A 24061-nucleotide genomic window follows, 5' to 3' on the forward strand; every position below is an offset into this window, starting at 1 on the left:
TACTGACAGCACTTGAAGCCCCCATTACGTTTTTTACAGATCTTTTTTGAGGGGAGGCCTTTATCAACGCTTCCCTGAATTCCTCTGAAGAACGGTGTGCTTTTTGTCAATTGGCTACCGTCCTTCATCGAAAAGATAGCTCTCTTTGGTGGTCGTGGTCCTTTATCTCTATTTATAGTGCTTGTGAAGTATGTTGGGATCGCTCAGCATGGAAGTGACAGCGCAGAATATTTTTAGCAGTAAAAGGCTGTGCTTGGAGGTATCTGGTTTGGTGAGGACAAGCAGTCCGTCAGTAATCGCTGCTGGTTCCCAAGGCACTCGCTAGTGTTTGCCTCTAGTGTGCCCCAAACCCGCGGGCTGCTGCTCAGGCCCCGGCTGCCTGGCGCCCGCTCATGCATCACCTTTTCCCTTTCCTCCAGGGACCGTGCGAGATGCAGGAGGTCTGACTGCTGCTGCTCTGGTCTGCAGCCACCTTCTCTCAACAGCAAGAGGCGGCTGGCACCTCTGTGTGCCCCAGAGCAGAGGAGGCAGAGCGCAAGGTCTGCTGGCTCCCTGTCTCAGCTGCCCTCATCATCCCTGACTCCAGCTCCAGGACCAGCTGATGTTCAAAGGACACCATATCCCGAATATCCCCAGTTCGAGAAGGACAGGGAACTGCTGGAGAGGGCATAGCAGAGGGCTACAAAGATGATGAGGGGCCTGGAGCACCTCTCTGATGAGGAAAGGCTGAGGGACTTGGGTCTTTTTAGTCTGGAGAAGAGAAGGCTGAGGGGGCATCTGATCAACGCCTATAAATACTTAAAGGGAGGGTCTCAGGAGGATGGGGCCAGGCTTTTTTCAGTGGTGCCCAGTGACAGGACAAGAGGAAATGGGCACAAACTTGAACATAAAGACTTCCATCTCAACATGAGGAGGAACTTCTTTCCTGTGAGGGTGGCAGAGCCCTGGAAGAGGCTGCCCAGAGAGGTGGTGGAGCCTCCATCTCTGGAGACATTCCAAACCCACCTGGACCCGTTCCTGTGCAACCTGCGCTGGGTGGACCTTCTTTGGCAGGGGGGTTGGACTAGATGATCTCCAGAGGTCCCTTCCAACCCCATAGCATTCTGTGATTCTGTGAATACTCCCTCACTTGGCATTTTCCTTAATTAGTTACCGTCCAGGGAAATGAAGCTGCAGATCTGAGGGCGACTGCAGAGTGTTTTCTTTTTGGCCAAGTGGGGCCAAACCTAGGCTGTGCAGCGGAGAGCTAGTTTAAAGGTTAATCGCATTTCAAAAATAGAGGATAGGAGATGCATTACAATGCTTCATTGGGAAAATGTCAAAAGCCATTAGCTGCTGGCTGAAATATATGAAAGGGAGCAGCATTAACTCTGCTCTTCATTTTGTGCGGAGGTGAAACGAAGCATTTTACCATTTACCTTCGGGACTTAAGATGCAACATGTTTTTAAGGTCAGTTCCTTTGTTATAGAAATTCTCAGGAGAAATATGAAATAAAATCTATTTTCCTTTGCACATACCCTTTCTCTTTAACATACCATATCATTTATTCACTTACGTATGGCACAAGTGTTGATAAATATACGTGTACACATATGCACGTATATGTAGTGCACTAAACAGCTGTGTATTTCACATGCACAGTTTTCTTTGTCAGTGTGCAACATACATAATGTCCATGTTCTGGGAATAGCTTGCCTGGAATAGTACCACCTGCCAAATAAAACAGGTCGATAGGCTGTATTCATACATTCTAACCTCCTGACCAGTTTCAACTACAGCTATTTTTAACTTGCCAGGGGATATTTCTTTCTTATCTTTCGCCTTCCAAAAATACATACTTTCAAAAAATGAAAAAGAAAGATTTCCCTTTTGGACCTGTATTTATTTTTCTAGAGCTAAAATTTGTCTGGATTAAACATCCCAACTCACATAAATTTCTCCTGGACTAAAAATAAGTTTTATTTCTTTGGAAAGAAGGAAGTACTCTCTTTTCAAGAGAGACAGGCAGGGCTTACATCTGGCTGTGAGTAGTATTTACATGCTGGATTTCTAAATCAGGACATTTTGTAAATATGTTTTATTTACAAAAATGTTTTTATACTTAATGGCTCTACTGCTCCTACTTGGGGTGACCTGCATATTGCAGAGCTCTGCAAACTCACATTAAAATATCTTTTCTACTGCCTGAGCCTGTATTTTATCAATGGCTGCTGTCCATAAACTGTGTGCACCTGACTAGCTCTGTGTGTGCATCTCTCCCCTGAAGTACTTTGTGACCTTACCCTTTGCTCTGGACACTGTGTCCTTCCCAGACACCCCTTTCTCTCGCCTCTGTGACAGGAGACGGCGTGCAGATGACGCTGCTTGGTGGGAGCAACTAGTTTCAGCTTTCCCGTGGTCTTGCTTGTCAGCTGTAACCACAGACTGGCTTCCTCTCCCTTCCCTTTATTCTGTTTCTACTTGCGATGTCTAGATGGAGTAGTCCTTTTTCTCAGCCTGGTTTTCCAGGCTTCCTGCTCATTTCTGACAAAAGGTGGAAAGGGCTTTCTGCAGTCCTGCAGTTCTGCAGTTCACGATGTGTGAATGCAGCATTTTAAATCTGATTCTGGGATCTCCTGGGCCGCTAAACTCTGGCCTGAAATATCTGCGATTTCTTAAGCAAGGCCATCCAGTCCAGCTCAGCTAAGCCTCCTTAAGCAAGCACGGTGTTTTATTAACAATATATCTTGAGAAACAGTCATTACCCATACATCTTAATCACATGGCAGGTGTTGGAGCGTCTCCAGCAGCTTACAGAGACTAACTATGACAAATAAACTTCACGAGTGATGAAGCCAGAGAGCAGCATGCCTGAGCTGAGGGATACTCTCCCTGTCCTGTCAGGACGAGGGGCCGGTCAGGGTTCCCAGACTCTGGCTCAGTTCAGTGTTTCCGTATATGCTCACCTTTAAGCATAAAGCGTTTTCCCTGCCAAAGCAAAAGGGACAGTTCACAGGTTTAAATCTCCTCGTCTGTGTATAAGTGTTCTTGCTTCCACAGAATGATGTGGGTAATTCTGGATAATCTGGATCCAGGATGGGCCTTTACTGAAGGTAGTCATTAGTAAGCCAAAGCTCTGAGGGCGACGGTGTATACTTATCTGCCCTTTTTTAATATATAATTTAAGAGAAGACAAAACCAGCTATAAAGTACAGAGGAAGAACAGAAATCATACCACATGATTTTACCGTTGAAAGGTTACCACAGAGATGCACTGTGTGAACGGGCTGAAAGATTTCCACTTCAATACAGAGCATGAAACACAGCTAGTAAAATAATTACTGACAGTTAGCAAGTCAGCAAAGGGAGCGTGTATTGTAGGTAGCATTGCCGTTTATAATTATCCATTGCAATCATTAATCACCTCTTTAAAAGGATTTCTGTTTAAATCCCTCCAGAGAGTGGCACCAGAGGGTTCGGTGTTGGTAGCCCGCTTACCTTCCTCCTTTGAGAGCACAACTGTGTAAAACCAACGGGACAACACTGCTTGATTCTTTCAGTGAAAGTGTAGTTTCCTTTGCTTTAAAAGTCCACTTTGTTTAACATTTGTATATGCGTCTTAATAATATGGTAATCTTTGAGTTTCTTGGCTTTGCCTCTTCCATAGTTGGTCACACCATCAGTCCGCCCTCAGGCACCACCGTGTCCCTTGTGGTGTGGCGCCATCTTCGCCTTCTCCTTGACCTACGTGATAACGAAGTGCGTGCTTCACCGTGTTTACAGTTGACGTATCTTAATCTCACATTGAATAGTTTGCATTTTTCCTCAGCTTTTAGCATGACTTAATAATGAATGTAACTGTCTTCAGAAGCAAGTCACAGCACCCACCCAGGATTGTTTCTGTAGCAAGACTTGAGTTGGTTAAAGTGCATTTCTACAAATCTGTGTTAAAATTAAAAAATCCAGGAGGTTGCTGGCTGGTCTCCGCAGGAAGAGATCTCTTAGTGAAGTGCTCTGGCAGGGCAAATTCATTTCATCTCCCTGAAGCTGGAGCAATGAGGCCACGGCCGGGCCCATCCTGGGCTGCTACTTCAGCCGCTTGAGTTTGCCGCCATTTTGGGTTCCTACAGGCCGGTGAACCCCACTCCCCGCTGACAGCCTGTAAACGTCTCCATACGTCTAATGTATTGTTGCTGCACTGTTTCTGTTTAGTGACGACCAAAACCATAAGTGCTCGCCTGGCATGGTGGCAATAACTGCGTTTTTATTTCCTTGAAAGCCTGGGGTAAGCTCGTCAGTGGGGGAGTGAGGCCCTGGGGCCACAGCACTGTCTCATGGCTGGTTTTTAAGCTGTTGGATAAAAGAGGGTTGAGAACCAGGCCCTTGGCCGGAGGCCGGGATGTGTTTGCTCACATCTACATAAGGCTTGCAGATTGGTCTGGAAAAGAGCTTGTTGAAGAAGTCTAAAATGAAACTTGGAAGCAGACTGAAAATGTCTTCTTGTGGGCAACCAGAAGGCCCCTCCTCAGGCTCCCCGCCCGCCCACCTTTTATTTACAGGCAGCCCTGTGCGTGCAAGGAGGCTGCTTCCTCAGCCTTGGTTTTCAGAAACTTTTTAGAGATTATTCATTTTTATAGCTCGACTCCTTGACTTCTTTGAAGATCAGTTTGGTAGTCTGGCAGCTGCTAGGTATCTCGAAACACTGTGAGGGGACAGGGTTTTGCTGTCAGTCAATTTGGGTTTGGAGCTGTGAAGGCACACAGTGAGTGGGATTCTTCAAAAATAAATATCCTTCATTATACACTGCAAGAAATAACCATGTCTGCTGTGACACGAGTGAGCGTAGTTCTGATGCCTACACATAACTATTTCCTGTGGGATCTTTTTAAGGAAAGAGTTGGTGCAAAGAGGAGATTATTTTTTGCTACAATTCTCTCTTACAGCTAGATAATTATGTTTAATCAGGTAGGGGTTCATCCGTGCTAAGCTAGATATTTTAATTTTTGAGAATTTTGTAGGGGTGTATTTTTTAAAATTACATTTCAGGAAAAGCTGTGGTGTTTTGGTTTTTTTTAGAGCTGCACTCTTTAAAAATACAAATGAGTGAAAAATCTAATTCCTCAACATGTGGTGCTAAGCTGTCTAGCAGCTCTAGTATGTTCTGTCAACCCAAAGGCATATTTTTAGCCTGACTCTCTGCTGTGCATGTTCTCACAACAGGTGCTTGATGAGACTGTTTTCTTGGTTTATAGATGAGGTCTTGTCCGAAAACTTTTTGGACTACAAGAACCGTGGTGTCAACGGCTCTCACCGTGGTCAGATTATCTGGAAGATTGATGCCAGCTCTTACTTTGTGGAGCGTGAGTATTTTTCAAATCCTGCTATGATATAATTCAGTCACTGCATGAAGATAATTGAACTGCTTAAGTTGTTCTTATGATATTTTTGTGCCCAATATGTCCTTTAGGAAAGGTCAAAAATGTTACCAAAATCTTTGAATGTGTTGAGAGGAACTGAAACGTTTTATGGAGTAGAAAACCACAGTTTCTGCAAGAAATTTGTGGACATTGCCTTGTTTACTTTTTTTTTTTTTTTTTAAATACAGTTGTGAATAAGTGTTTTAATCTATTTGCTGTTATTTGGACTATATCATTAGTAATGAACTGCATTAACTTTAATATGGTATTAAGAAGAGGAACTCGGGCATATAATCTCACTCCAGGAAGATTCACACTGACTTTTAATTGGAAAACTTCATGGTGCATCTGGCTTCTACCAGATTCAGGGGTTAAAAGGGTCGAGTTCTGATCATCATCTAGACTGATAAAGGCATAAAAATGTGTATTTGTGGCAAGGTACACTGATTTCAAATTAAGTATTCCTCATTATATTCATATATTACCCAGGGCATCTGATGCAATGCAGTGTAACTCTTTTCCACCTCCTTAGCAATCAAAATACAGAAATACTGAATTTGCTTCTGCAAAGTACTGTGTACCTTGTACAGCAAGTTAAGAATATTTCTGGCTTGGCTGTCCCACACCCCTGACCAAAGTTAACCTGACCATTCGAGTTCTTCCTCTCTTTTCAAAGAGTTACCGTGTGGTAATGCACATGGAATTCATGGTCATCTTTGGAGAACAGAAATAGGGTACTCAAGACTGGAGTGAGATCTATAGCAAAATATCTGTGGTGAAAGAACATGTCTCGTTAAAGAGGAGTTAAGCGTGAAGAAGCCTAGCATGCAACAGTTTAAGTTTTTCAACTGTACTGAATATTTCCAATGATCTACCTTAGCCTGCTGGGCAAAATTCAGAAGTTTTGTAAAAGCATGTATAAATTGTATGATAGTCAGGTATATCTATTTAAGACTGAATTTGAGAGCAAGCAAGGAAATCTTTGATACAACCTAAATTCTAAAGGATTTGGAAAGGATATGGGTTATACTTGATTAAATTAATCTATGACTTTGACCTTAAGTAGTGGTATTGGCAAGGATACTACATGCAGACATTTTACAGATACTCAGTCCTAGAAACAGATTATATCTTTGCAGTGTGAAGCACTGCTGAGGGTCTGTAATTCCTAGTGTTAAGTTAAATTGAGAATGTTGTTCTAAAGAATTAAGCGAGCTGCTGAAATTTCTATAGGACATGCGGGATACTTATATCCTGTGTTTTGGAAAAAAAAAAAAAAAAAACATTTATGAGAAATTGTTTAATATATAAGAACATTGGTTTTAGTCATCCTGGTTTGCGGGCAGAAATACATTACAGGATCTAACCTTTAAAGCAGACTCTAATTTGCAGCTGCTTCTTTGAGCTGTGGTTACTGATCCATGAGACTGATCGTGCTTTCTTTTAGCTGTTAAAGAAGTGTGAGGAGGAGATATAAAATCTCGGAACTGGGTTTTGAAGGGGCCCTAGTACCTTGGTTTATTGATGAAGGGTGGAGGTGGGACTGGGCTCCGGTAGCTTTCCTGCCTAATTCACAACAGAAAAGAAAGAGGCAAAGTGAGAAATGCTTAGGAGAAAGCCTGTTCAGGTGGGCCACATTTCATTAAGGGCTCAACTGCACGATGAATTATGTCAGCTTAATAAGTTGTCCCGATTAGCTGAGACATAGTAGCTGTTGTTAATTGTTTGCGTGCACATTCTTCACTTGCCCTACTGTAAGAAAACGCAACTTAGCATAATATCCTTCACTAATGATTAAAACTAAGTCGTACTGCACGGTAGTTCAAGCAGCCCACGCTTGATGAGTTGCTGCCTCTTGGTAATTTGTTACGCTGCCGTCATTAGGTTGTGAATCTCAGCCCTGAGATTATGTACCAGTGAACTCATCAAGGACAAATCATTGCCCTGTCCAGAATTAAAACAGGAGAAAATGAAGTAGGCAGTAGTAAATAGCAGCACATCCAGATACCCTTAGAGCCACTTGACTATTGAAATGGGTAGTTAAAGCACGAAAAATGTTAATGTATGTGAATTTTATATATCTGGAGGCATATTTGAGGGTTCCTGCTCATTGTTGAGACTTATCTATGAAAGTACACAGCTTTGCAGATGATTAAATGTTGTGTTAAAAACTGCAGTGTCTGAAAACCTCATGTATTTTATATCCAAAGGGGATAGTGTAAACCACCTTCCTTCAGACTTTTATTTTTTGGACAGAGATCATATCTTCCTTTTATGTTGCGTAGCACACAGTATGGTGACATTTGCAGGAATTGGAAAGATGCTGGTCATCAAAAGCAAACTCATCTAAGAAATCTATTTACCTTTTCTTGCCATTCACGACGGAACTGAGAGAACCTGGCGGACAGGGCAAGGGTGTGTGTTCAATGGTAACGTGGCAGAAGAATTGCCATGCAGGTCCAAAGCTGACTCGGTATTCTGTCTCCCAAAATGGCCAACAGGGTAGAGTTGAGGAGGGCATAAAGGTAAGCAAGTGTTAGTGAGACTTCTAGCTGGAATATTCTTAGCTTCTGTTAATGGTAGCTCAGGTACTTCCTGAGATAGGTAGTCTTTTTATTTAGTGGTTGTCAAGGCATACGGTAAGTAGCTAAGACATGGAAATTTATTTTCAGGGTATCTGTATTGTTTTTCTATGCATTATGTTATACTTCCCCTAACTTGTTATTGATTGGAATCTTGCTGATTATAGCATTAATTCTTTATAAAACAGAGTACCTCACTTGCAAAGGCAGCCCTTAATTTCTGCTCTTGCTTTTCCTGTAACTGTCTGTACTTTGGTATCTGTTCGCCACTTGAGTCAATATTGGCAATTTATCAACTACATGGTGATTCAGAAAATGTTATGGTATACGCTGCAGTGTTTGGCCCACCACAGCTGGCAGGAGCCATGATAAAGGGGAAATCACAGTATGGCCAAATAAAGAATCAGTTTTGCCTACAGAATTTAAAGTTCCCAAAAACTTAAGGCACCCCACGCAGACTGGTTTGGTTCCTGTTCTTGAAATGTATAAAGGTTTAACTTTTTTGGTGGTGCTATTGGGTGAGGTGAAGTAGGCTTATTATTGGGGGGCCATGGGGATCATCCTGTCTAACCTCAGAAATCAAAGTTTTTCTTTTGCCACAGTTAGATTTTAAAACTCTCCACAGGGTGTTTTTGTACCACATTTAAGGAAATTACCATTATGCTGTGCCCAGCCAGCCACTTGACATAAAGAGCTTAAAAAGACATTTTTGAACTTTTTTTTTTTATTAAAGAGCTATAAGAGGGAGCTTGAAAAATCAAGGGTATTAAAGATTGGCTGATCTGCAACAGTGAAGTTTCCATTAATATGAAAAAAGAACTGTTAGGAATGAGGTCAAGTAAATAGCGAGTTATTACTCATTTTCTGTATTTTGAATCTGGAGGCATATAAAATGTGTTTGGGAGTATTTTGTTCAAAAGCCTTAGTGTTCCTCAGTTAAATATAGTTTCTCTCCTGAATTTTTGAAAAGTAACAAGCAAATGAAATATGACGCTCTGACTCTGTCACCTGTAGTCATTATACATAAAACCACTGTTCGGGTACTTAACAGAATACTGACATCTAATCACTGTAGATGGTAATTTGCAGGCAATGGTCTGGAACCTGGAATAGGAGTGAGTAAAGGCAAAAGGGGCTGGAAATTATTTTCTTCATGGTGGCAGATTATCACAACAAAAATCTTCCATTGGACACGGCTATAATGATAATTACTGGCAAAACCCGTCAGCCCGGAGGACCACACTAGACAGAAGTTGCGCACGTGCTGCCACTATGGGCAGAAGAAAGTAGTAGTGTTGTGAGAGGATTTGTAGAAATGCATCAGGAGGGGAGAATGCAAAGGAAAGCACAGCAAGAAATTGAAACCCTTTTTTGTGTTAACTGCACTGCTTGTACTTTTATAAAACTGAAGTTCTGCAATTTCAGATGCTTCTCTGCTGTAGAAGCTATACTTTCACGGTATTCTCAGTGGGTTGCCCAGTCTGAGTCATTAAGGGTTTCTTCTTCAGGTATGTTTAAAATATCACCAGGTTAAGAAAATGCGTTTTGTGTGGTAGATCAAAATAGCTTTTGCTTTTTGGAACATGCTTCTGCGTTTTGGGGGTACTTGGGCAAAATGGATGTTGCGTTTGAATTTGCCGATAGCCTGGTTTAAGACCATCTAGAGAGCCTTATGCCTTTAAAAACAAAGATAATTTCTTGACACGTACCTGTACAGCATTTTCAGATACCACAGCTGTTTAAAGTTTGTTTGATCTACTTTTTCACCTTGAAAAGGACTAATATCTTTCCCAGAGAAGCCTATGCCTTTCCACTTTGCATAGCACAAACTTGCAATATAACGTTGCCTGTCACAAACGTGCAGCATAATGTTGCCAGACAGATACGTAATTGGTGTGAACCAGAGAGGGAATTGCTTCCAAATTATGGTGTGAATGCCGGCAGAACAGAACTCATCTCCTATTAATACCCAGCAAGCAAAAAGCCTTAACAGGTGCAGAGGCGATGTTGCACTACGACCAGCTTTGCATTTCTGCAGACATCCACCAATTTGGGTTTTTATGACAGCCAGTGATAAACGGTAACCATCCGCTATAACCACAAAAATGTTGGGGTTTGGGGAGAGGAAGGAGGAGGGAAGAGAGGCGATGTGCCAGTAGGGATGTGTACTTCTGTGTTGAGGCTTGGAGGGTGCTGCAGTGAAAGAACCAGCCTATAACGGGTATTCCAGGAAAGTAAACATGCTCTGCTTCACTGCAATTTCTGGCACACTTTTTTGGCTTATCCTGCAATACAGAGAGAGAGCGTGCTAGAGACCATTTCACTGAGGTGTGGTGCAGCACCGTCTTGTAAGCACAGTATCAAACTAACATATCCTTAAATCAAGGAGGAAAGTTTTGACGCTACTCAAAATTGCACTGAAGACAGCCTAATACCTGGGACCTGCATTAATCTACCGGCCTCTCTGCAGATTGTTTTACTACCTGGCAACTAAGAAAACCATTTCCAAGTGTTAATCAGTCACCTGTGTGGCACTTTTATGGGGAAGCGTATGCAGCAGTCGTTTGTTTAAATCTGTTGTTATTACAGCATTTTTTTTAATAGTAAAGATGGATGATGGGCCTTGCAGAGAGAAGAAATTACAGTTATTTATTCCTATTGACTAGCAGGGAAATAATGGTAAGAAAAGCGTGCAACTAAAGTCAGAGCTCTGAGAGTTCCTGGTACATCTGCAGGTAGAAGGCATATGTTTTAGATCATGGTCAATATATGCCATATATGTGTGCGTTTATGGAATATGTACAGAAATGTCCCCCAAAGTGACCAACAATTAGCCCTTTCATCTGGGGCTGTCAACAGAAAATATATCTTGTATATTGCTTTAGGAAGTTGATATAAAGGCCACTTCCAAAGCACAAATAATTGAAGGATGTTGTAGCCTCAAATCAACAGAAGCTTTAATGAAGCTAGCAAAGTTCTCCTTTTTCTGGACAGGATGTTGACAAGTCCAGTCCACTAAAATGATTTCCTGTCCCAATGTCTCTCAAATCGTGTGCACTTCACTTTATGAAAGAGCGTGTGAGGGGAGAAAATAGAGATAAGGCTGTTGAAGTCCATCCTGCTCTACCTTTGAGAAAATTAGAATATGCTGCATGACTTTAACCTTCAGGAGTCTACAGATAGTAAAAACTGGAGCAACACAGAAGCATCTTCAACAGTGTAAAGACTCTTTAGTAGGATGGTTAAAGCTGTCAGAGAAGAAGCAGATATGAATCACTAAGAGAGGCTTGTGCCCCAAAAGGTGCGTTTACTGCTTGTCTCTCTCCCAAGGAAGACATACCATAGTTTTGAGATTCTTTCCCTTTATCTCCTTGCACGTGTACTAGTCTTATTGATGCTTTTTGGTTATCTTCCACCTTACACACAACTTTTAAATCCCTCCTTCTTTTCCTCAGCCCTGTACCCTTATAGTAGTTTAATATTTGTATTTGAACTAGGCTTAGCTTTGGGAAGAAGAGCACAGTCTCAAGTCTGGATGAAGGCATTTCACAGTTCAGGGCTGTTGAGGTTCCTCAAGAACCCTTTCCTTTGGATCCTTTGATCAACCCTTTAATCTTTGCTGTTGTTGCATTTCCTGTTAGTTTTTCTCTTATAAAGTCTTTCTGTGCCAGGATTGTAGGCAACAACCTATCGTAAATGGAAACATAGGTCAATCCACGCAAGGTATTAGACAGCTATTTCTCAGCTTCCTGCACGGTTGCGCTGTGGTAGCTCAACTGAGAGACTTGTCTGTGAATCAGGTTTTTCTCTGTCTTTCTCTCCCTTTCCACAACTTGTTTTGACACTTGGACATATTTTGTTTGTGCTGTGGAGATCAGGGCTGTTTGTCTATTCGTTCCCACACAGGGAAGAAGATGCTCGCGTCGCAGCACGCACGCTTGGTGACACCATGCAGGGACAGCCTGGCTGGTCCCCACGCTACCTGCTCTCTGCTTTTCATGGCAGCGCTTGAAGAAGTTACAAAATCTCTGCTTGTACAAAGCTGAGATTGAAGTGAGGGGTTGATAATAGGAGTTTGCGAAAACTCTCTCAAGGTGAACTGCAAAGCTTTAAATGAGAAAATAATGCCTTATCTTAGGCATGCCAAAGTCAGAGCAAGTCTTTCTTCACTAAGCCATAGTTCCCAGTCACAGAGACAACAGCTTACCTGCTCGGTCGTCTCAGCTGCTTAACCCTGAACGTGCATCAGAGACTGGACATGATCTAATTCCCTAGGCAATGGTCAAGAAGTTGCAGTAACATTTAACTGAAGTTGTAGTGCTAATTACACTGAGACTAGGGGCATTTGGGACCTGGTTTGGACCCACAGATCTGTTCTTGTTTGTTAACTTTCAAATATTTATTAGTCGCTTTTTTTTTTGATTACAGTGCTGTGTAGTGTCTTCTGTGAAGAGTAGAACTGCTTTTCTATGTACTAAGCTATTTTCTTAGCTAAAGAGCTACGGCTGGATTTTTGAAGGTATGAGTTCAATGCAAATGTTTGGGAGCTGGGCTTCAAAGCTGAGATAGGGAAGACAGATTAAAGGTGAGAAGTGGAAACAGAGCCACAGAGTGAAGAAGTAACTTAGCAACGCGTGGGTACAACTCCAGGTAAGACTTCCCTTTCCATACTCCCTGCTTAGTGTCTCATCTGGTGATTTTAGGCCACTTCTAGTCTGTTTGCATTCTGAACCGTTGGGAATTACTTCAAAGTTATACCCTGGAAATAAATGTGCCCTGCTGCACACATACACTCCTCTTCCTTTATGTTCTTTAAGGAACAGAGTTTCTGAAAGCTCTTCTGCTGGTAGGAGGGAGAGGTTTGTGTAAGGCTGTTATGGCCTTATCAAAGTTGGAATGAGCCTCTGTCCTGATTCGGGGTGAAGCGGATGCAACTTTCTGTTCAGTGGGAGAGGCGCTTGCTGACACTTGTTGCTGTGGAAAACCAGGGGCAGTTGACTGGGTTGTTCACCCTGCGGAGGGGTTGCACCTGTGGGGAGGAGTGGACAGGTCAGGTGACCCAAACTGACCAATAGCGTGTTCCATCCCATCTGCCATGATCAGTGTAAAAGCCGAGGATTCAAAGGAGTCAGGTTGGCCCTTCTTCAATGACGACTCTCTGAGTTTGTTCACCTTCAATCCCCATCGGTGAGTTCTGGAATCCAGTTCCCATTGGTCACTGAGTCCAGTCTGGAACTTTCCCAGTGCCTGCTGGTGACACCTCCCTGGGAGCTTGATATGGTTTTGTATACATTATATCTGTTTCATTATTTCCTTTTTTAAAAATTTTATTATTAATATTTCATTAAAGTAGCTTAGTTTTTTCTAAACTTGTAACTCTCTTTATCTCTTTTCTTCCTCTCCTTGGAGGAAGAGGTGGGGACAGCATCTGTCATCTTGTCATTGACCAAGCCAGCCCAAACCATGACAGCCTCAGAAAAGGTGGTAATGAAGGAACTGGAATTTTTCCTCTTTCCTGTTTCATTTTTTTAAGCCAGCTGTGGGCACGCTGGATCTGCTTGTTGTTACCTTTCCTGGATGTTGTCAGGTTGAGGGACAAGTAGCAACTTCCCTTGCAGTCCAACAGCCCAATTCTTGCCTGGCTGATCCTCTGCCTAGGGAAGACAAAGATTTATGGAGTCATCTCGCTGGCTGAACATAAGACTGATGCAACTGGTTCCAGCCTTGTTATTCCCTTGCAGCTAGGCTTGCCTCACATGTGGAGGCAGAAAGGCACTGTTGCACCATGTTGTGGACACACGGACCATAGGGTCAACCCTCAGCTTTGTCTGGCACCCTATGTCCCAGAGTGGCACCTGGTGAGGATGCCTGGCCCCCAGGTCAGATTCAAGCTAGTACCAACTGGTAGCTGAGGCACCACATGTGCCTCCTGTTGTGAGATATAACCCTGTGTGATTTTGTATCTTGGGAAGAAGAAGCTTGACAAGAAGGGGTGAAAAAAATCACAGCCCTCTCCTGTTCTCTTCTGCTTCATTTATCACATTGTTTTCTTCATCCCCATTATTGTTTTTTCTTGCATGCATCTGCTCAGTCCCTAATTTTACTACCTCCCCTAACTTGGGAGATTTGGGAGGACACAGAAATTTGTGACTGGTTTTTGGGGGGACACTTGCCTTCTTTGAGGTTCGTTTGATCTCAAGGTAAAGGGAATGTTGACAAAGAGTTTACTCTTTCCAAACAGGAGCTCGCTGTTTAACACCCTTTACAGGAAACAGGTGAGGACTGGGGAGCAGCCGGTAGTGCTGTCACTACCAGTAGATTGAAAAGAGGCTATGTGGTTCTTACAGCAGTTGCCGCTTGAATCCGTCAGGAGCTGGGAATGCTCTGGGCTGGCTTTCCATGCTCCAGCATTAAAATTTGCGGGCATCTATAATTTCTGACCTAGTCTGCGCTACTCCCTCTTCTCCGGATCCCACTGAAGATATTAGGTAGGGCCTACATCCTTCAGCACTTCTGGAGTCACTTGTTGATTGTGCAGTTGTTCCACCGGATAGAGTAATTCAAGTAGAAGCCATCAGACCGCTCTGTACCAGACAGTGTGCCATAGGGAATGGTACATCTTCACTTTGGGTCTGGAGGACTCTAACTGTAGATGCCAAAGTTTGAAAATACAGATTCACATACATGTTCATTTTGTTCTTCTTCGTCAGCAATACCCTCAGACGGGTTGTACTCACTTTATTTTCAGAACTCCTGCACATGTGTTTTCTGCTTTAGCTTTGATATCACTCAGGATACCAGACTTCAGGAAATGAAGAGATATTCCTGAAATCCAGTAGTGTGGCTGGTAGCTGTATTTTTCTCATCTAGCCTAGCATTTGATAAATACATGAACTGTTGTTTCGCTGCTTTGAACTTTGGATGTTAGTATTCTGCACAAAAGGTGCAGAAGTCACGTAATTTATTATAATGGTTCAGTATAACTTGGGTAATGTTGTTTTGTGACTGATAATCTTTCTACTAAGAGATTACAGTGTCACCTTTGACTCAAAATCAGTTAGTCTTTGCCACAGTTAAATGGTTGTGGAAGGTTTCTTTTGGGTGATGCTGTCTAGGGATTTAGTGGAATTGCCCTGGAAGATAGATCCCCTCTCTTTCCTCCATTGCACTGCTCCTAGGCTGTCCCTTTGGCTACGTTCATTGGGCATGTTTCTGAAAGTGCTGCAGGCCAAGTTAGCCCCCACTGAATTCAGAAGGAATCTCCTACATGCAGCCTCTGCCTGCCATCAAGAACCTTTTGTGTACAACCATATACAGAGAGCCCAGGCATAGACTTTGGCCCAAGTGGTTTTATCTTTGTAGAAAACCAGAAGACAAATGCAGTGGAAGTGGGAAGCAGCTGTGATTGGAAGGGAATCAGCACATGCATCATAAGGTCACATTTACTCCAAAAGAGTGGTAAGATATTGAGCCTTGTTTCAGTTACTTTTATTAAATAATAAAAAAAAAACCCTACTGTATTCAGATTTTTAGAATTAAGGATATAAGTTCAATTCATGGATGTAAAATTATTCAGGAGACAAGGAGGCTGTCTTGAGAGTGCTGAGATCTGACACCGACAAGCTTGAACATTTCTCATGATGGAGAGGATAAGGGTCTCCAAGGACATGGGTCTCTGAGCAAAGGCTAAGTTGCATCAAGAGCTTGCCCAAGAGAGCAAACTCAGCAGGCGCTTTATTGACTGAGCCCATCACTGGTTTAAAAGTCCTAAAGAATAGAACAGCGTCAATAACTTACCATTTCTGATTTTGGAGAATTTTATGGATTTTTTTTTTTTGTAATCCTGTTAAAGCATACCCTGAAAGTAATTAATCAAAACAGAATTCGGAGTGTGTGTATTAAAGATAACGTTTTTCTCAGTTTATGCAGGCAGTGAGTTTGCTTCACATCTACTGTAAGGCTCTTTTATACCTCTCTGCAGTGGTGAAGCATCTGAAGGGCTCTTCTTAGATGTCTGACATGGCATAGGAAAATCTCAGTATAAAGGGAGATAAATTCCTTCACATAAATGAAAAATTTGGTTGTAACCCTATTATTTCATTGTCCAGTTTGGGCCAGCCACTCCATCTCTCATGCCTTGTGATGGTTGTGGCAACATTTATCCAACTCCTACAATAGAGCCTGGACCATCTTATCATACAGAAAAACTTATTTGACCTTCCATGCGGAAGGCAGAATTATATCTGTAGTGTAGTGCTCTAGTAACTCATCCTGCTCCTGTAAAAGTACATATATGATGCAGGAAGCCTTTTGATAATTGGCTTTTCTTGCTAACTAGCTAGTAAATCTAGCCCTGTCGTCATCTTACTCCTGGTCCAGGGTTTCCTGCTGTAGGACTGCCAGATGTCAAGAACACCATTTATATCCAGAATAGACTCACTGAGAGAGCAGGTCATCAGCAGGGATGAATTACTGTCTCCCTGGAGGATTCAAACACTTTTGCCCTGCAGAACCATCTTTCTGCAAGGTCTTTGATATTGATAGTAGGATCTTGAGAGCCTCAGACGAATGTTGTTTTATACTTCCAAGCTGTTCTCCGACCCTCTCAATACTTCAGATGTTCACTTTACCCATTAGTAGCAGGTATAATTTCCTTCCATATCTCAGTGCTGATAGCTTTTTATAAATAAAAAAAACCCACAACCTTGAAATAGATACTTTTGCTGTAATTGTTTATTAATTAAATTTCCATAATGATGCTTCTTTCTGTCCTTCCCCTTTCATTAAATTATCTATGCTAATTTCATTATGCATTCTCTCTTTAAAGAAGTCTAAAAGCCTGTGGATTTTTTTCCACAGTAGCTGCTACAGTGAGACCTCTAAGAGTAGACAGCAGTGTTGATTCCAGATCCTTCCTTTTCCTTGGCAGCAGAGCCTGTGTCCCTGGCAGGTACTTGGTCACTTCTGAAGCGGTAGGAAGCAGAGGTGTGGGGAGGTGATGTGTTTACTTACCTGGCGTGAGCTGTCACGGTTCACTTGTGACTCTAGACTCATTCCTGAGAGTAAGAGCTACAGGTCTGATTGGTTTTCACTCCAGGGCCGTTTTAAGGCAGCTTTCCATGAATAGACTGCGTATACTGATAATCTTGCTGCTTCTTAATGCTCCCTTCACACTACAAGAAAGATGAATATGATCGTTCAATAATCTTGGGTTATCTGGTCCAGCTGCCAGTTCAAGGCAGGTAGGGTTTGAGCAGGTTGCTCTAGACCCTGTCTAGTCAAGTTTTGACTATGTCCTAGGGTGGAGTTTCCTTCTGGGCAACCTGTTCCAGTGTTTGACTACCCTCATTGTTATTTGTGTTTTCTTACACCTAATCAGAAAATACTACTACTACTACTACTAATAATAATAATTATGTAACCTAAATGTAAATATGTCTCAGGCCTCAAATGTAAAAGTGGAACAAGTCTTACTTCATTTTCAAAGACGATCTTTCTCTATACCTCTCAGTTATACTTTTTTCCTGACCCATATCTTTTGGATGGCTGGGATACCTTACAAGTCCAATAATGAATTCCATTCATTAGAAGATACAAAAAGGAAGTGTTAAAAACAACTTTTTTAAAAATATCAGGGGAAAAATAATTATCTTATAAATAAAAAGCACTGATACCAGGATTAATTTTTTAAAGAAAATAATTTACACCATAAAAAACCAAAATTGATTTGGATTATGAACTGCATTGCTGCTGTGCTGCAAGCATGAGGTGTAGCTGGGGTTAGAAATAAGATGGACAATGCACGTGTCAGAATTTAAGCTGTAGTTGTTATAATTGCCAGCAGTGTTCTGCCAGACAGAGACTTCTGAGTGGCAGGAGCATAAAACCAGCAAAGTACAGACTACAAACAGTCTCAGCATAAAAGGACTCGGAATAAATGTGTAAACTTTTTGCAGTAGAGGAGCAGTAAGGGCTCTGGTTTCCCAAGGGTCCCTCTGAGCTCGGCAGGCAGATCCTGTGAAGGGAAGCAGCTTTTGGTGCAGCCCACATCTCGTGGACATGTCTCTCTGCTGTCTCTGGCTTCAAAATTCAATCTACACACCGAAAAGTTTCTTAACGCTGCTGCTGTTCAGCACAGGCGTTACAGGTATGTGACTGCCATTCCGCTTCTGCTTTCCTACTCCATTAAAACAAGCCTACAGTTGGAACACATCAAGTTCTGTCAGGGGCTCGTAGAGATTTCAGAGTCTTGGTTTGTCTTCCTGCTAACTTGCTATTTATCCAAGCTGCTGAGCAGCACTTCCTGGGGGTAAAATTGCTTTATAACCTGGCAGCTCTGGGTTACTCCAGAGATACCTGGGAACCCACACAAACTGATGTGTGAATTAACCTCCCGGCGTTGTCAGGCAACACTTGAACAGCAGATTTACCACCACACCAAAAAGAGATATGCCTACGGTGTATTAGATTACTCTGTCTGCTTAATTGATAGACAAGATTTAAGGATGAAAGAATATATGTCTTTAAAACAGAATACAAGTTCATTATTGAGATTTTGCTTTATAACAAGGAATTCTCCTTTGCTTCTCAGGTATAGTAGCTAATGTTTATTTCTGTCTTCTGAGCCTCTACGGTCTATGTTAGCGTACAGACCTCCAAGAGGTGCATTTTTTCCTGTTTCTGCTGATCAAGTTGTTTGCCTGAGGTGGAATGAGCCAGCCCTGCTCACTTACAAGACACTAATTACTTTTTTGTTTTGTTTGTTTGTCGCTGTGGCATCTCATGGTCATGGGGAGAGATGGAACTATTTCCTTCCCTCTGCTTGCATAGGATTTCTTGATTTACATGTAAGTGATGTTCTCTAATTAGTGCACTTCTGGGTTCAGGTTTTCAAATGTTTTCCTGTTTACAGGATATTACAGTAAGCTTTATGAGCTGCTTGTGAGGAATATGAAATCTGCATAGCTAATAGATTCACCATTTTTCTTTCCCTTTGTGAACTGCACAAAGTCTATGCATCGCCAAGTCACAAAAATGAGGAATAAATTTTAGTAGCAGCATACTTTGGCTTTATCCTTTATTTCCTTCTTTTCCCTGACTCCTCTTCAGATTTTGGAGAACCCATCATGTACCTTTTTTCATAGAACCATAGAATGGTTAGAGTTGGAAGGGACCTTGAAAGATCATTGAGTTCCAACCCCCCTGCCCTGGGCAGGGACACCTCCCACCAGACCAGGTTGCTCAAAGCCCCATCCAGCCTGGCCTTGAACCCCTCCAGGGATGGGGCATCCACCGCTTCTCTGGGCAACCTGTTCCAGTGTCTCACCACTCTCACAGCAAAGAATTTCTTCCTGATATCTCATCTAAATCTTCGCTTTTTCAATTTAAAACCATTACCCCTCATCCTATCGCTATACTCCCTGACAAAGAGTCCCTCCCCATCTCTCCTGTAGCCCCTTCAGGTACTGGAAGGCCATTATAAGGTCTCCCTGGAGCCTTCTTTTCTCCAGGCTGAACAACCCCAACTCTTCCAACCTGTCCTCATAGGAGAGGTGCTCCAGCCCTCTGATCATTTCTGTGGCCCTCTGCTGTACCTGTTCCAACAGGTCCATGTCCTTCCTGTGTTGAGGACTCCAGAGCTGGACACAGGACTCCAGGTGGGGTCTCACCAGAGCAGAGTAGAGGGGCAGAATCACCTCCTGTGACCTGCTGGCCACGCTCTTTTGATGCAGCCCAGGATGCGGGTGGCTTTCTGGGCTGCCAGCACTCATTGCCAGCTCTTGTCAACCTGCTCATCCACCTTTTGTATTGAGGTGAAAATGTAAAAGCAAAGGCACAGAGTAACATTTTGGATTGTGGGGGCTCAGTTCAGAGACAGCCACGGCAGAGTCATCTGTGGTTTTTTAAGACGATGCTACCTCAGTTAGTTGTCTGTGTTGGCTCTCTGCCAGGAGGCATCTCTCACCACCCCACCATTTTTCGAGTATCCGTTTGATTACTGGACATGTAATCAATTGTATTTACTGGATTGCTTGTTCCAGTCCTGGTAGTTTAGATCATCTTCAGGAGCATTTGGGGCTGAATCAGCTCATGTTATCTGGAGACTTCAGATGTGTGGGACTGAGTTGTGGGACCTTAACAGAAAGCCTCTGACTTGCGTTTTTTGTTTATCACGTTCTGGTGGGGTGGGATTTTTCATATGGTTCATGTTCCTTTTCCATGCAAATTTCTCTCCAACTTTTGAGGGAAAGAAAATGAAACTTAGCCAGGAGAAATCTCAGCTGCAGCTGCGTTGATGTCCGTGACTGAAGAGTAGATGGCAATCGAGCAGACCAACCAAGTTTCCTGTGATTTCTACCTTACAAAGGCAGGGAATTCGTAGGCAGAGTCAATTCAAACTAAAAGCTTAGTTTAAAGCCTTATCCTGGAAACTTGTGCCAGCTTTCAAACTTGCTGTGAAAGATGGTCCTTTTTCAAAAGCTTGACGAAAGCCTCAGTAGTGTTTGTAAAGAGCCCCTTGTACTCAGTCAGTAGTAGAGCAGAGCTCTTACAACTCTAGTGTGTTATACTACACTGTCGGAGGTAGTTACGTTTTTGGGAAGGCACGGAGATTAAGCCAGTGTTGTTCCGTGTGAAGTGTGTCTTTGGAGAGCCATGGGCAGCCGTTCAGCGGGAGCGTCCAGTTACAGAATCACAGAATGCTATGGGGTTGGAAGGGACCTCTGGAGATCATCCAGTCCAACCCCCCTGCCAAAGCAGGTCCACCCAGAGCAGGTCCCACAGGAACGTGTCCAGGTGGGTTTGGAATGTCTCCAGAGAAGGAGACTCCACCACCTCTCAGGGCAGCCTCTTCCAGGGCTCTGCCACCCTCACAGGAAAGAAGTTCCTCCTCATGTTTAGGTGGAACTTCTGATGCTCGCGTTTGTGCCCGTTCCCTCTTGTCCTGTCCCTGGGCACCACTGAAAAAAGCCTGGCCCCATCCTCCTGACACCCACCCTTTGAGTATTTATAGGCGTTGATCAGATCCCCCCTCAGTCTTCTCTTCTCCAGACTAAAAAGACCCAAGTCCCTCAGCCTTTCCTTCTAAGAGAGATGCTCCAGGCCCCTCATCATCTTTGTAGTCCTCTGCTGTCCCCTCTCCAGCAGTTCCCTGTCCTTCTTGAACTGGGGAGCCCACAACTGGACACAGTGCTCCAGTTGTTCTCTAGAACTCTTTCAAATGATCCCGTCCATAGTTGTATCAGGAAACACTTTGTAACTCTCAAAACAGGGAGAAGTGTGATGGTGCATGAGTGTAATAATCTATACTAGTGTCTTTCAGTGGGGTTTGAGCTACTTTGCATTATGCTGTAGCTGGAACCGGCTTAAGAAGGCTATGAATTAAATGGGAGAAGGCACTCGCTCTTGCAGAGCAGCTCTGTGAACAGCAGGAGCTGAACTTCTCCAGAACTCGGCGATTGAAATCCTGTCCTTGCTGCAGTTGAGAGAACTAGCTGTTAATTTAAACAGGATAAGGATTTCACCTGAGAGCATCAGAATTTGCTGTTTTAAAATTATTAACTCTCTCCTTGGTATATATTCATAGAAAAGCATGAAAATTTGATATAATTCCCTTTTTCTCTTTGCACTTTTACAAGAAGAAAAAGTAACTAAATAAATTGCTTCTGGGATGAAATTTTCTATGGTGGTTTAAGGCCAGTACATGGGTGATTTGTGAGCTGCAAAGCCATGAAAACTGGGTTAATAATGACACCCCCCCTCCAACACAGCCTTAACAGTAGCACTGCTAGCAGGCACCTCTGTAATTACTGCTTCTCTACAAAGTGTGCTGAGCTTCTAGGATGGATTAAAAATCTCATATTGTGCTTTCTTCTGTTAGAAAATGACTCGGTAGAAACCTTTTAAATATATATAATACGTGCAAAGATAAGGTTTCTGCATCTCAAGTAGCCCATTTAGGTTTTGAGCAGTTTGGGAAATAGAATCTGGTTTTGCTTTAGCAGATCTGTTTCTTTTTCTAAATTTCATAAATTTGTTGCATTTGAGATGCAGTGAAATGCAAAGTAATACTTCTGTGACATGCATAAATGATTTAGCTGAGCTATGCATGTAATATGCTGTGGAATATAAATCCACTTGGTAGTGCATTTAGCAGATTAATTTTTTTTCTTTACCTGGCTATTTCGTAACAGAAAGAGTATAGGAGCTTTAGAAATATTTTTGGAGAAGGGCAGCAGGACTGAGTGATGTGTGGATGTGAAAGGAACAGATTACAGCTGAGGAGACTGTTTCTTTTGGAAGGAAAATGGGAAGAGGTAGGTGTGGTCTCTGTCTACTGAAATCAGTGGGAGTTTTTCTGTTGGCTTTAATGAGATGAATCAGACTTTTGACAGCTGGTATGGAAGAGGCTTATAGTTCAGATGTTGGAAAATATTTAAAAGGATAAATTAAACAAATTTTGTAAGCAGTTTTTGTTGTGCTGTGGACTAAATGTTACTTAGTCCTTCAAAACACTTTCATTTTAGAAGCCACGGCTTATCAAGGAAAGATTCCTGCATGCTGGCAGCTGACTCAAAGTAGTATCTGCCAGACCCCTCTGAGGTCATGACAATGACTTTATGGTAGGTGTATTCTCCAAGCCAGCAAGGAGGTGGAAAAATGAGTCACCAAAACTATAAAAGAACAATACTGGAAATAAATTTACCTCTTCTAAAGTTTTATGGTGGCACTCAGCAGTTGGATGTCCACGACAGCATTATACAGGTGGACAATATACATGTGCATGTAGTTTCTTTGACAGACCAACTTGATGCAGTAAAAATGCGCATAGCATGCTGGCCTTTTGCTAGAAGGTACATTGGTGTATCCTCAGAGCCTATTTGAGACTTCCGATCTGGAATGTAAGCGTTCTAGTAAAAGATCTCTATTCAAAAAACAAAAGGCAGGGTATTTTGTATGCATGAACTGGGACGGATCCATTAGTTCGTGTGAGGTGACGTCAGTTCACAGCAGATGAGAGTTTACAGAGGTAGCAGAGGGGGGAAAAAAAACAACCTTATAAACCAATCTATTGCAAACCCATCCTGGAATCATTCTCTCTCCTCTTTGAATTGAAAAACTCAAACCAGTAGGACAGCCTGTTCCTCTCCTGTGCTCTCAAAGCTTTGTGCGTGGCTCTGTTCCATGCCCTTTCAGCTCTCAACATTGCCAAATCAAGACATGTTTACTGGTGATGGGTAATAAGAAAGATACTTACAAAAAAAACCCCAAACCCCCATGTTTACCGTATTCTCAATAGACACTTTTTTGACCTGATGGGTGAACTAAAACATGGTACCTGCAGATACTTTTCTGTGATCTTCTTAGCATTGCGAGTTGTGTTGTAAAACATAGAAGCTACAGAAATGTGAAGACTGGATGGGGGTGGCACGGATGTGTTTGAGCATCTCAACAGATGAGGTTGGTTTCAAGAGGCTATTGCAGCTTCTGTAAGTAGGGGACAACTTCCCTGAGGTTGAAGAAAACCCCACCAGAAGATGTAAAGGAGCTGTTAATTCATCTGCAGTATGTTATGTAGAAAGGGCAGAGTTTGTGTGGCAGTGTGCCTGTTATTGTTACCATTGCATTAATTGTAAATGACTGTTTGGAACCCCAAAGAGCTCTCCCTCTGGAGCAGACGGGTCCTTTCTCTCTGTGTTGGCTATAGGCACCTACAGCCAGCCAGTCAGACCAGTAACTTTCAGTCTCACTTTCCTTTCCTTCCTTTTCCCTTTGTGATTGCTGGGCAAGGTGCCAAATGCCAGGCTTGAGTGAACGCCGTGCTCTCCCACTGGGATTTGTAATACCAGGAGTGACAGGGTTACAGCCCAGGAATTTTTTTAAAGTACAAACCTGTCTGTGATTTAAGGGAAAATAGGTGTAGGGGACATCTGAACAAACAAACGCTTTAAAAGAAATTTGGAATGTACTTTTCAATTTTAGCGTGACCTGACTGACTGCAGCTTTAAGTAATAAGTAGAGCTAAATCCTGTGATGACCTGCTCAATCCAATCCCGTCAGGTCAGTAGAGAAGCCTGTGTGTA

At 42.6% G+C, this 24061-nt stretch overlaps 1 protein-coding gene across 1 annotated transcript in view; it reads left to right on the forward strand.

Annotated features, from left to right (window-relative positions):
* Positions 1-24061, forward strand: part of HECW1 (HECT, C2 and WW domain containing E3 ubiquitin protein ligase 1) — a 190083-nt gene that overhangs the window by 11091 nt on the left and 154931 nt on the right. The window contains exon 2 of the mRNA XM_074146119.1: positions 5233-5340. Within this exon, the coding sequence (XP_074002220.1) occupies positions 5233-5340 (108 nt within the window). The remainder of the gene's footprint in view (positions 1-5232; positions 5341-24061) is intronic.

This window comes from Numenius arquata, chromosome 4, assembly GCF_964106895.1.
Source record: "Numenius arquata chromosome 4, bNumArq3.hap1.1, whole genome shotgun sequence".
Classification (NCBI taxonomy): domain Eukaryota; kingdom Metazoa; phylum Chordata; class Aves; order Charadriiformes; family Scolopacidae; genus Numenius; species Numenius arquata.